This window comes from Sinohyriopsis cumingii, chromosome 15 (assembly GCF_028554795.1).
Source record: "Sinohyriopsis cumingii isolate HCF-2022 chromosome 15, ASM2855479v2, whole genome shotgun sequence".
NCBI lineage: Eukaryota > Metazoa > Mollusca > Bivalvia > Unionida > Unionidae > Sinohyriopsis > Sinohyriopsis cumingii.
In genome coordinates this window covers 108,273,154-108,287,751 of record NC_142975.1, presented here as the reverse complement: position 1 = coordinate 108,287,751, position 14,598 = coordinate 108,273,154, and the positions used below count along the sequence as shown (strand labels likewise).

The following is a 14,598-nucleotide window of genomic DNA, read 5'->3' as shown; positions in this document are numbered from 1 at the left end:
CCTTTTAAATTGATATTGATCCACGTGACCGGATGTAAAATTGCAAACAGTATGATTTAAAAAAGAGACTGCTTGTAAGAACATGCTCTACAAGTCAGTAATAAATGGATACTCTGTCACTCTTTCTATCTTATCATCATGTTATACTTATTTTTAACCAGAAGTATGTTTATATAATATACGTATGCAAACACACATTCATTCGAGGATATACATACCCATGCACCAGATGAAATGAGGCAGACATACATACAGACAGACAGGCAGATAGGTGAGAGCCACAAATGCCCTATACATGCATAGTGTGTCTAACATCGATATTTCTCCAAATTATATACTCTAAAATTTCCAACTGTTCAAGGAAATAAAATTAAAATAATCATCAAGGAGACATGTACGTGCGCCTGTCTGTTCAAGCATGGTTGACATTTGTGCATTTTGAAAAAACTCAAGTTATTTCATGAAAAATATAATGAACATTAATAGAAAAGCAACAGTCTAAATCAATAATAATAAAACCTTAAGAAGTTAGAATTTTTTTCTCCTTGTCTTTCAACCTCCATTAACTGCTATGATTGAAGCTGTAAAAAATAAACATATTTTCATTATTCTGCAAGCGAGATAAATTGCAAGAACTTTTTACGCAGCAATACACTTTCGCACAATCAAATAATACAAACTAGAGCATAAGGTAGTAATGGAAAGATGATGAAGTTCTGAAATGGGCAGAAAACATTTATTTGAAAGCTGGGAGCAGCGCAAGTTAGTGAGAAAAAAAATAAAAGATGTAAAAACAATTGACGAAATATTGATAGAATTTCTTTTTAAGATAGTGTGATATCGATCCTGCTTACAGAATGTGAGCGGTCTGTAACATTTTGTTGATCTACATCTACCATCTTAATTGATTGAACTATCCGGAAGTGAGTTGTACAGAGATGCCCTCTGGTGTTTTCAAGGGGAGATACTAACCGTGAAACCCCCTATAGCACTATGCAGGACTGTTTATTCAGGATACTAGTTATGTGTATATAGCACTATGCAGGACTGTTTATTCAGGATACCAGTTATGGGTATATAGCACTATGCAGGACTGTTTATTCAGGATAATAGTTATGGGTATATAGCACTATGCAGGACTGTTTTTTCAGGATACCAGTTATGGGTATATAGCACTATGCAGGACTGTTTATTCAGGATAATAGTTATGGGTATATAGCACTATGCAGGACTGTTTATTCAGGATACTAGTTATGGGTATATAGCACTATGCAGGACTGTTTTTTCAGGATACCAGTTATGGGTATATAGCACTATGCAGGACTGTTTATTCAGGATACCAGTTATGGGTATATAGCACTATGCAGAACTGTTAATAAGGATACCAGTTATGAGTATATAGCACTATGCAGAACTGTTTATTCAGGATACTAGCTATGGGTATATAGCACTATGCAGGACACATAATGTTTATTTCATTTTGAGTGCAGTAAGGAGGATGTAATTACACTTGGAATATAGTTGAAATTAAAGTACAATTTCGAAATGTGTAATCAAGCTTGAGAACTCATGACATGGCTCATGTAATTTGAATTAGCATAACTAAGAAAGTACATTTTGAGGAAATTCAGAATGTAAAACTGTAAGTATATTTGTTGCCATTCTTATTACCAGCTAAAGGACACAGTTTATGCCTTTATAACTTGCATGTTATTTGTAGGTACCAAGCAATTTTATGAAATCTGGTGTCTATTGCCAAAATCCGAAACATTGTATCAAAAAGGGTAACACAGAATGTAACAAAGCAGCTGGTATGTGGCACTCCACGAAACATCTGCTTTAGTTATTCAGAAACAAATTTAATCAACCAAAACTTAAAGCGTCTGCTACACGAGAGTACATGATTTGTTTAAAAAGTTGTTCCTAATACACTATTGGGCACATGTGTCCTGCATGTGGGTGTAATATGAAGGTGTGCAATATCGTAAAATACTGAACGATTCTAACAACGCATATTTAATGGAGAAAAAAATGAGCATATAATAAACTATAGCATAGCATACTCAGGAGTCATAAATGAGTCTAATGTAGCATAGCATGTTCTTCCCATTGACCATCAAACATTTGACATTTCACGCAAGTGAATACATGATTTCATATTTAATTTTGAAGTATAAATAAAGATTATAAAGATATTATTCATACACTGATAAAATATTTTTCTTGAGTGAAAATAAGAATGCATAATATATGTAGATTAAATGAAGGTTATAAAAGACTGCATGTAAGCTCATTATTGGCTTTCAGAAAAATATGTTTAAGAAAGACATAATTAATTTCTTTTAAGGTTAGTGATTTTAATTTTATTGGTAACATTTTCATAAATAAAATAATTCTTTAATCACCAGTAAATATTTTTTGCTGTCAAATTTTCTGATGAATTTTATCTAAACTAATTGAGAAAGTGTATTTTATATTGGGTATTGTGTCTTGGTCAGTTCCTAACAATTGAGGCATGTTGTCCAGGGTTTGTGAAGTCATAGGGTCCATGATATAACATCAAACATAGAACAGTCATAGGCAGCAAAATAGTTGCAGTGTAAAAAAAAATGGCCTTGTTTTGAAATCTTTGCCAATGTTTTGAAATCTTATTTATTTAACTGGAATTTTTATCCACATACATTTTTTGCAAAGAAAAGATAGTGTAAGATGTTATTTGCAAAAGCTTTGCATTAATAAGTAACCACCTGTTATCCCTTTGCCCAACAACGGGTGTTTGCACATCACCTATGCAGAACCAAGAACCATTGCAAATAGTATGTATACTTGCTTATAAGTTGGGTCCAATTATAAGCTGAAAGACCCATGTCTGCCTGTGTATTATGCGATGGCTGATCTAGGTGTAGTTGTTGGACCTGACTTAGGAATATATACCCTGCAGACTGATTTTGGAAAGAATAAATATTAATATATACCTGATTATACCTCATGCCTATAACTGTATTACAAAGGATGAATATGTGAGAGGCCTCAGTGATTATAGGATACAAGAGGTACTCAGTGCATGATAAAACATGCAAGAGGTACACAACATATTACAGAGTTTGCAGGAGGTATGCAGTAGCACTGCAATAGGTATGCAACACAGCATGCAGGAGGTATGCAATAACATTGCATGACATATGCAACACATTATAGAGCATGCAGGAGGTATGCAATAACACTGAGAGGTATGCAGTAACACTGCAATAGGTATGCAACAAATATAATAATGAAAGACCAGATTATATATACCGGATTTTTAAATTGTTTGAGCTGTACAATTCAGTTCTAATTTACTTCATGCTGCAAAAAAACAATATTGTACTGAAATTATGTTTATTTCAAATATCTCATGCCTCAGAGATGTTAAACTGAATTGTTTATCTCTTCTAAGTCATATAACTTTTACCTAAAAAAATATAGTACCTCAAAATGTATAGTATGTTTATTTCATATACCTGATTATACCTCATGCCTATAAAATATCACACTGAAGTGTTTATCTCATATACCTCATACCTTTGTGTCTCAAAAAAATATTACATTGAATTATGTTAATTTTGTATACCTCATACTTCATGCATAAAAAAATATTACTCAGAAAGTATGTTTATTTCATATATCTCATACCACATGCCTAAAATAATATTACACTGAAAGTATGTATATTTTGTGTTCCTCATACCTTGTGCCTTAAAAATTATTACACTGAAGTATGTTTATTTCATATACCTCATACCTCATGCCACAAAAAAATATTATACTGAAGTATCTTTATTTTATATACTTCATACCCTGTTCTACAAAAAAATATTATACTGAAGTATGTTTATTTCATATACCTCATACCTCATGCCACAAAAATATTGATACTGAAGTATGTTTATTCCATATACCCCATACCTCATGCCACAAAAAATATATTGCACTGAAGTATGTTTATTTCATACTAATTAAACATACAAAGAAATCCTTCAATTCAGATGGTTCTTGCTAAACTAAAATTTAGAGTACTGTGTCAATATTTCTTCATTTTCAAAGATTTTGATTCTGAGTTTTCATTCAGTATGTATGAAAATATCATCCAATGTGAAAGGAAGATCTTAACTTTGTCTTTTGTAGCACTGTAAAGAGACTGTTGCAGATGGGAGCAGATGTCAATGACCAGCGGGAGAACACAGGTCACACTGGTCTTCATTTGGCTGTATACAACAACAGGCGAGACATTGTGGACTATCTGCTGAAGATGGTGAGTCATATACAGTGTTTTTGTGTGCAAAACTCCCACTCATTTCACCCTAGTGCAGAGTGTATTATATATCTTAACAGCTGTAGTAGAGCATTCACTACACTGTCCTACTTAGGCAAGACATTGTGGACTATCTGCTGAAGATGGTGAGTCATATACAGTGTTTTTGTGTGCAAAACTCCCACTCATTTCACCCTACTGTATAGTGTGTTAAATGTCTTACAAGTGTAGTAGGGCATTTACTACAATGTCTCGCCTGCTACACAGGCAAGACATTGTGGACTATATGTTGAAGATGGTGAGTCATATACACTGTGTGCAAAACTCCCACTCATTTCACTCTACTGCAGAGTGTATTATGTCTTACAGGTGTAGTAGAGCATTCACTACATTGTCCTACACAGGCAAGACATTGTGGACTATCTGCAGAAGATGGTGAGTCATATACACTGTGTGCAAAACTCCCACTCATTTCACCCTACTGCAGAGTGTATTATATGTCTTACAGGTGTAGTAGAGCATTCACTACACTGTCCTACACAGGCAAGACATTGTGGACTATCTGCTGAAGATGGTGAGACATATACACTGTGTGCAAAAATCCCACTCATTTCACCCTCGTGCAGAGTGTACTATATGTCTTAGAGGTATTAGTAGGAGCATTCACTACACTGTCTTACACAGGCATGACATTGAAGAATCTGCTAACGATGTGGAGTCATTTTGAGTGGTTTGTGTGTAAAATTCCCACTCATTTCATCCTACCGCAAAGTGTAATATCTGTCTTTTAGGTGTAGTCACATGTTCAATACACAGTACTAAGGGAAATAACTTGGGATTTAGAAAATATAGTTTGAACAGCCATCTTTTATTGGCCTTTTAAGTTTAATATATTTAATGCTGTACAGACTTTTCTTACATATTGTTTTCTTAGTTTTATTGATCAAGCTCTGTTGATGCTGGAGCTGTATCAGACTAGATGATTGTATGTATCTTTATTAGTACCATACCCTTAGCAAAAGTGGGAGGTCGTGGGTTCAATTCCCGGCCGACTCATACCAAAGACTTACAAAAATGACACTAACAGCTGCCTTGTTTGGCACTCAGCATTAAGGGGTTAGTGTTAGGACTGGTCAACCTTGTGTCAGGATAATGCGACTGGGTGGGACATCATGCTACATGTCTGCGGCATGATGCCACAGTGCTAGACATCACTATAAACTGTCACACTGCAGACATCATAGCGAGGGGCCCCAAGTGGCCGAGTGGTCTAAAGCGCTCTCCGTTACGGATCACTACCATCTCACCTCTGCCTGCGTGGGTTCGAGTCCAGGATTCGGCCAATGTGGGTACGTGAGAAAGCTTGCCAGTAGCTTCTCGTGGGTCGGTGGTTCTTCCCGAGGTTTTCCCGGGTTCTTCCTCCACCATTAATACTGGCCGCCATGTATAGCCTATCGTGTGCTGAAAAATGGCGTTAAACCCTACAAAACTACAAAAAACTACAACATCATAGCGATATGACTGAAAAATTGTTAAAGCTACATTAAAAATCCAAATCACACACACACACACACACACCCTTAGCAAAATTAAAGTGACTGTGAGCTACATTTCACATTTTACTGGCTTAGTTTTTGTTTATATAAGGGAGTAATGTAGCATTACTCCAAGCACTGGCCTAAGGAGAATTACTCTTAAGACTATATACTTATATATATTATTATTTGAGGATGTATATTAAAATCCCAGTGGTTGACAACTGTAGGGACATTGATTACAACAAATATTACTACAAATATTGACACCCTAAGCACTAAACAAGCAATTTCATTAATTCGCTCCATACTGGGTTTCTGCTTGGTATCGAACCTAGGACCTCTTTATGCGAGATAAGACAACTATTGCCTGTCTGCACGCTCCAGCACCCATAGTACCACAGTCACCTCCACATCACCAAAAAATGATGTTTTGGTATCTGTTCATGTACGGTACGTGGCGATATGACTGAAAAATTGTTAAAGCTATGTTAAAAATCCATATCACACACACTCACACACACACACACACCCTTAGCAAAATTAATGTGACTGTGAGCTACATTTCACATTTTACTGGCTTAGGTTACGCTTTTTTTATAGATCCTTATATACATACTGTTATACCAAGATTTATGCAGTTTGGTTGGGCGATGATTCCTCATGAATACAACACCTACATCATAGAAGCAGATCATTGTGACCCATATTTCATGTTTTACTCTCTTAATGTCAAGCACTGTTTATGCCAGGATCAACAAACTAGGTGATTGCTTGCATTTGAATTTGTACCACACTTGGACAAGTAAAGGTCATTGTGATTTACACTGAGCATTTGACTGGCTTATGTTTTTTTGGGGCATTTAGCTCATGACTGCATTGAAGTTTTATCTACTGTGTAATGCTGCTATATCTGGAATCATGAAACATAGTGAAAGGGTGCATCTTGATAAGTACTGCATCCACATCTTAACAGTAGGTTACTGTGATCCATATTTTACACTTCACTCATTTTTCAGTTGGACATTTGTACCATTATTCCTGTACTCCTTGAACTAGGTGACTTTATGTATCAGACTTGGTACCACATCCATACCATCAAAGATCACTGTGGCCTATATTTCACATTTGACCGATTTAGGTTAAGTTCTGCATTTGGCTTATGACCATGAGATTTGGGGGTCCTCAGGTGGCTGTGTGTTCTAAACCATTTGCCTTTACAGATCATTTGCATCTCACCTCCTTCCACTTAGGTTCGAGTCATGGGATTGGCCACTGTGGGTATGTGAAAAGGCTTGCCAGTACTTTCCTATGGGTCAGTGTGTTTTACCAAGGTTTTCTTGGGCTCTTCCTCCACCTGATATACTGGCTGTCATGTATAGCATATCATGTCCTGAAAAATGGTATTAGATCCAAGAGAACAAAAACCAACAATAACCTTGTGTTTTTGGCATTTTATATGCATACTGTCCTGACTGGAATCATTAAACTTGGTGAGTGGATGGATCCTGATAAAATCTATATCTTTTTTCCAAAATATGTCTGTGTGACCTATATTTCATTCTCAGTGACTTCATTCAAATTTTGTATTGAAAGTTAATTTCTTGTGTGCTGCTTATGTTTCAGTTATGAAACTTTATTATTTAATGCATCTTTTTTGCTACGATGCCCATACAACCAAAGGTCACTGTGACCTACATTTTATGTTGCGCTAACATGAGTTAAATATTTGTGTTATGACCAAATTGATTAAACCATGCTAAACCTATGTACATCCTATCCTACTCAAAAGGTTCTTTGTGGCAAAGACAGTTGGAAGTAAAATTAAATATGTTTATTTAATGGTAAACTTTACATTGTGTATAGCATCAAAGACTTACAAAAATGGTACTAATAGCTTCCTCGCCTGGCGCTCTGCATTAAGAGGTTAGTGTTAGGACTGGTTGGCCTGGTGTTAGGATAATGTGACTGGGTGGGACATCATGCTCCATGATGCTCCAGTGCTAGACATCACTATAAACTGCCACACTGCAGACATTGTAACGATATGACAAACTTTTTTAAAGCTACGTTAAAAATCCAAATCACACACACACATGCATTGTGTATAGTGATATTTTACCCTCAGCAGGTTAATTGCAGATTGTACATGTTAATGAGTATAGGAACCAGGTGAGTTTAATGCATGCTTTTGATGTGAGACCACAGCTGTAGTGGTAATCAAGGTAATTACTGATGCATGAACTATGTACTTTTAGTGGTAATCAAGGTAATTACTGATGCATGATTTTTTTGTTGTTGTTGTTGTTGTGGGGTTTAACGCCATTTTTCAGCACGATAGGCTATACATGGCGGCCAGTATTAATGGTGGAGGAAGAACCCGGAAAACCCCGGAAAGAACCACCGACCCACGAGAAGCTACTGGCAAGCTTTCTCACATGCCCACATTGGCTGAATCTTAGACTCGAACCGCCGCAGACAGAGGTGAGATGGCAGTGATCCGTAACGAAGAGCGCTTTAGACCACTCGGCCACTCGGGGCCCCCCCCGATGCATGAACTATGTACTTTTAGTGGTAATCAAGGTAATTACTGATGCATGAACTATGTACTTTTAGTGGTAATCAAGGTAATTACTGATGCATGAACTATGTACTGCTGCCTACAACTTCAAGACTATTCATATCCTGTGACTTTCAGCCAGTAATGTCTGATTTCGAGATGAACAATGATAATAGCTTTTCAAACAGATTTTAAGAACAAGGATTTTGCAAATATTATTGCCAAAAAAATATTAATTTGTTTATTATCTACTTTTTAATTTTGTCTTGATATGACAGAGAATTGTTATTTTTATTCTTTAATGTCTTTTATGCCCTGTCACAGTAAGTGGGTAGGTAGGTTGGTAGGTGGGTAGGTAGACAAGTTGGTAGATGGGGTTTCACAATATATCAGCACAATACTGGCCATATAGTACCAATTAAACATTTATTTTTTCATATTTTAAAATGATTTAAAGTTAATAAGTAATGATAAAATTCCCACTCATTTCATCCTACCGCAAAGTGTAATATCTGTCTTATAGGTGTAGTCACATGTTCAATACACAGTATTAAGGGAATTAACCTGGGATTTAGAAAATATAGTTTGAACAGCCATCTTTTATTGGCCTTTTAAGTTTAATATATTTAATGCTGTACAGACTTTTCTTACATATTGTTTTCTTAGTTTTATTGATCAAGCTCTGTTGATGCTGGAGCTGTATCAGACTAGATGATTGTATGTATCTTTATTAGTACCATACCCTTAGCAAAAGCAGGAGGTCGTGGGTTCAATCCCTGGCCGACTCATACCAAAGACTTACAAAAATGACACTAACAGCTGCTTTGATTGGCACTCAGCATTAAGGGGTTAGTGTTAGGACTGGTCAACCTTGTGTCAGGATAATGCGACTGGGTGGGACATCATGCTACATGTCTGCGGCATGATGCCACAGTGCTAGACATCACTATAAACTGTCACACTGCAGACATCATAGCGATATGACTGAAAAATTGTTAAAACTACATTAAAAATCCAAATCACACACACACACACACACACACCCCCTTAGCAAAATTAAAGTGACTGTGAGCTACATTTCACATTTTACTGGCTTAGTTTTTGTTTATATAAGGGAGTAATGTAGCATTACTCCAAGCACTGGCCTAAGGAGAATTACTCTTAAGACTATATACTTATATATATTATTATTTGAGGATGTATATTAAAATCCCAGTGGTTGACAACTGTAGGGACATTGATTACAACAAATATTACTACAAATATTGACACCCTAAGCACTAAACAAGCAATTTCATTAATTCGCTCCATACTGGGTTTCTGCTTGGTATCGAACCTAGGACCTCTTTATGCGAGATAAGACAACTATTGCCTGTCTGCACGCTCCAGCACCCATACTACCACAGTCACCTCCACATCACCAAAAAATGATGTTTTGGTATCTGTTCATGTACGGTACGTGGCGATATGACTGAAAAATTGTTAAAGCTATGTTAAAAATCCATATCACACACACTCACACACACACACACACCCTTAGCAAAATTAATGTGACTGTGAGCTACATTTCACATTTTACTGGCTTAGGTTACGCTTTTTTTTATAGATCCTTATATACATACTGTTATACCAAGATTTATGCAGTTTGGTTGGGCGATGATTCCTCATGAATACAACACCTACATCATAGAAGCAGATCATTGTGACCCATATTTCATGTTTTACTCTCTTAATGTCAAGCACTGTTTATGCCAGGATCAACAAACTAGGTGATTGCTTGCATTTGAATTTGTACCACACTTGGACAAGTAAAGGTCATTGTGATTTACACTGAGCATTTGACTGGCTTATGTTTTTTTGGGGCATTTAGCTCATGACTGCATTGAAGTTTTATCTACTGTGTAATGCTGCTATATCTGGAATCATGAAACATAGTGAAAGGGTGCATCTTGATAAGTACTGCATCCACATCTTAACAGTAGGTTACTGTGATCTATATTTTACACTTCACTCATTTTTCAGTTGGACATTTGTACCATTATTCCTGTACTCCTTGAACTAGGTGACTTTATGTATCAGACTTGGTACCACATCCATACCATCAAAGATCACTGTGGCCTATATTTCACATTTGACCGATTTAGTTTAAGTTCTGCATTTGGCTTATGACCATGAGATTTGGGGGTCCTCAGGTGGCTGTGTGTTCTAAACCATTTGCCTTTACAGATCATTTGCATCTCACCTCCTTCCACTTAGGTTCGAGTCATGGGATTGGCCACTGTGGGTATGTGAAAAGGCTTGCCAGTACTTTCCTATGGGTCAGTGTGTTTTACCAAGGTTTTCTTGGGCTCTTCCTCCACCTGATATACTGGCTGTCATGTATAGCATATCATGTCCTGAAAAATGGTATTAGTTCCAAGAGAACAAAAACCAACAATAACCTTGTGTTTTTGGCATTTTATATGCATACTGTCCTGACTGGAATCATTAAACTTGGTGAGTGGATGGATCCTGATAAATTCTATATCTTTTTTCCAAAATATGTCTATGTGACCTATATTTCATTCTCAGTGACTTCATTCAAATTTTGTATTGAAAGTTAATTTCTTGTGTGCTGCCTATGTTTCAGTCATGAAACTTTATTATTTAATGCATCTTTTTTGCTATGATGCCCATACAACCAAAGGTCACTGTGACCTACATTTTATGTTGCGCTAACATGAGTTAAATATTTGTGTTATGACCAAATTGATTAAACCATGCTAAACCTATGTACATCCTATCCTACTCAAAAGGTTCTTTGTGGCAAAGACAGTTGGAAGTAAAATTAAATATGTTTATTTAATGGTAAACTTTACATTGTGTATAGCATCAAAGACTTACAAAAATGGTACTAATAGCTTCCTTGCCTGGCGCTCTGCATTAAGAGGTTAGTGTTAGGACTGGTTGGCCTGGTGTTAGGATAATGTGACTGGGTGGGACATCATGCTCCATGATGCCTCAGTGCTAGACATCACTATAAACTGCCACACTGCAGACATCGTAACGATATGACTGAAACTTTTTTAAAGCTACATTAAAAATCCAAATCATACACACACGCATTGTGTATAGTGATATTTTACCCTCAGCAGGTTAATTGCAGATTGTACATGTTAATGAGTATAGGAACCAGGTGAGTGTAATGCATGCTTTTGATGTGAGACCACAGCTGTAGTGGTAATCAAGGTAATTACTGATGCATGAACTATGTACTTTTAGTGGTAATCAAGGTAATTACTGATGCATGAACTATGTACTGCTGCCAACAACTTCAAGACTATTCATATCCTGTGACTTTCAGCCAGCAATGTCTGACTTCGAGATGAACAATGATAATAGCTTTTCAAACAGATTTTAAGAACAAGGATTTTGCAAATATTATTGCCAAAAAAATATTAATTTGTTTATTATCTACTTTTTAATTTTGTCTTGATATGACAGAGAATTGTTATTTTTATTCTTTAATGTCTTTTATGCCCTGTCACAGTAAGTGGGTAGGTAGGTTGGTAGGTGGGTAGGTAGACAAGTTGGTAGATGGGGTTTCACAATATATCAGCACAATACTGGCCATATAGTACCAATTAAACATTTATTTTTTCATATTTTAAAATGATTTAAAGTTAATAAGTAATGATAAAAGAATGCAAGAAAGTTCATATTAAAGATACAAGAATGCCAAAAAAATCTATTGCTGCAAGATTGGCCATTAAATAACTTTAGTCTTTATTTTCTACATGATAATGTCAATACAGTGGCTACTGGAGGCTAGTGAAAGTAGAGGTGAACTGTGTAATTGTTGATTACACTGGTTGAGCAAGATGCCCTGGCTTAATTATTGATATATTAGTAGAACAGGTGTTTCTTTTTAACTTTCACTGTCAGATAGGTATGTACAGTCACCATTAACAGAGATCTTGCTAGGATTTTAAAACAAGGAGTACAGGACTTCCAGTTTGGTAAAAATAGGAGTCCCACCATCAAAAGTTGCAGTCCCTTCTTTCCTACAGAATCAACACAGACGTGAGTGCATCTATTTTCAGATGGAGAAGTTTCCATAATGTAATTACTCACTTTAATATAGCTTCATTACAACAGTCCATTGACAGGATTGCAAATTGATGGTTTATTTATTTGTCTACGTCCTTGTAGTAATTTTAGGCAATGGTTAAATAGTATCTGATTTGCTGTTTTTTCCCGTATTTTCGCAAATACATGTCAAGTTGGAAAACAGCTTAGACCTTAAAGCACATCTCGTGAATTCCACAACATAGCACTGTCCTCTACATTTCTGACCTACATAATTTGCAGTTTAAAGTTAAATCTTTAATATAAAAAAAATACCTTGGCTTTGCTTTCAATGATTTGTTTATTTTTCTGAAAATATTTGCCCGATGATGTACGAAAACAGACAATCTAATAAACTGGTACATCCCAGATGTAGCAAAGTCCACCATTATTTCCCGTTAGGCCTACTGGTTCACTTACAGTTTCAAACTAATTTTATGACGAAACAGTGTACAAGAGGCAGTTACTATATATCCAGATCACCGATTCTGATCTTAAAAAATATGTATGTTTTATCATCAAAGGATATCATGCAGGAAATTGATAGTTGCTACCTTACTCGAAAAAGGGTTAATGGTCAATCAGCTATCAAAACATATGCTTGTGAATGGGCAGGAGTTTGTTTGTCAATGTAATTGATATCAAAATTTGGCCTAGCTACTGATCTATTGATGAATACATTTCGCTACAAACACTAGAACTAACCGGGCTAAGGCGAGGGGCATTTTAAAAAAAAGTATGGTCTGTCAATGTACCTCTTAAATAGCTCTTGTTCGTCCATCAGAGTGATACTGAATTTTGTCAATCCAAGTAAGAATTTATTCCAAACACTAAGCTAGGCATCATACACTTTATTACATGTAGGTAGTGTCCTATCCAAACTACCAATTCTAGCAGCTTTAGCACTCTACTGAATCTCGTTACAATCTTTGTAAGTTTGCCGTTTAACCCTAAAATACTTATCCAAATTTACGAATGACATTTTGTCTAAGTCTTAACATGTCTTGATTCTCGTGCACTACTTATTCCGATACATTCAGAAATGAACACAATAATGAAAGCTTAAGTTGTTTATTTGATGTACTTTTATAGATAACCACATGTACATCTCTGGGTCTTTCTGACTCTGAATTCAATCACTGTAAATATCAGTACATTTTCACACCTGGCCGCCAGTCAAAGCCTTTGAACTTGCTACCCAGCTATTGCTTCATGTTCTTTTAATGTACTTTTATAATGGCAACATGTATGTACATCAAGGGGTCTTTCAGTCACTGAATTCTGTCATTGTAAATATAAGCACAGCTAACTGATCAACACATTTTCCCACAAAGCAGGTGGCTGAAGCAGGACTGGCAAGTCTTTGAAAAAAATTTGCCGCACATCTATTACATGCGTACAGAGGACTCTTACCTCAGTGATTTTCTGCATCCCAGATCAAAAATTGGTGTCCAAATATGCGTAATGAAGCATTTCAGAGATCTCTGATTAAGTATATATACTAACAATATAACCACAGGTTTGCATTATTTTACTGTTGCAGCCTAAGATAAACAAGGAATGCAGGACTAAAGAGGGACAGAGTGCGCTCCATATTGCTACCAAGGAGGGCTTCTTTGAGATTATAAAGCTCCTGATTGAGTCTGGTAAGGTCATGTGACTAATGTATAAGTAATTCCTGTGGATGAATATAAAAAATTGTGAGTGAAAACAAATTTATGGCATTATCAGTTTTTATAATTTTACAGAGGTATGGTGCCAGTCTGAAATGTCACACTGGAGACCGAGTTGTGGTTCCATTCTGAAATTTTATTCAGTCAAAGACAGAGATGTAGTACCAGTCTGAAATGCGATTGAGTCTGCAGACCAGTGTATTATATTATTAAATTCTATTAAAGTCCAGCATTCACTAGCAGGTTAGGGGATGGAACACTGCCCATCCCCCACCCCATTTTGGGAAAAATCCCCCAAAATGACATCTGAAACACTTGCTGTTAATGTATTTATGTCAAGATATTTTCATGAACTAATTTGATGATTGGATTGTTGTAAGTTCAGACCAGCCAATGAATTGACCATACGTCTTATGGAAGTGACCCTTAAAA

The 14,598-nt window shown here is 36.1% G+C and overlaps 1 protein-coding gene across 2 annotated transcripts in view; it reads left to right on the top strand.

The window, feature by feature from the left end:
• LOC149782445 (E3 ubiquitin-protein ligase MIB2-like) overlaps nt 1-14,598 on the top strand; it is a 174,729-nt gene that overhangs the window by 122,350 nt on the left and 37,781 nt on the right. For both annotated transcript variants that reach the window (XM_089933859.1, XM_089933860.1), the window contains 2 exons: nt 4,165-4,291; nt 14,037-14,139. In XM_089933859.1, the coding sequence (XP_089789985.1) occupies nt 4,165-4,291; nt 14,037-14,139 (230 nt within the window). The remainder of the gene's footprint in view (nt 1-4,164; nt 4,292-14,036; nt 14,140-14,598) is intronic.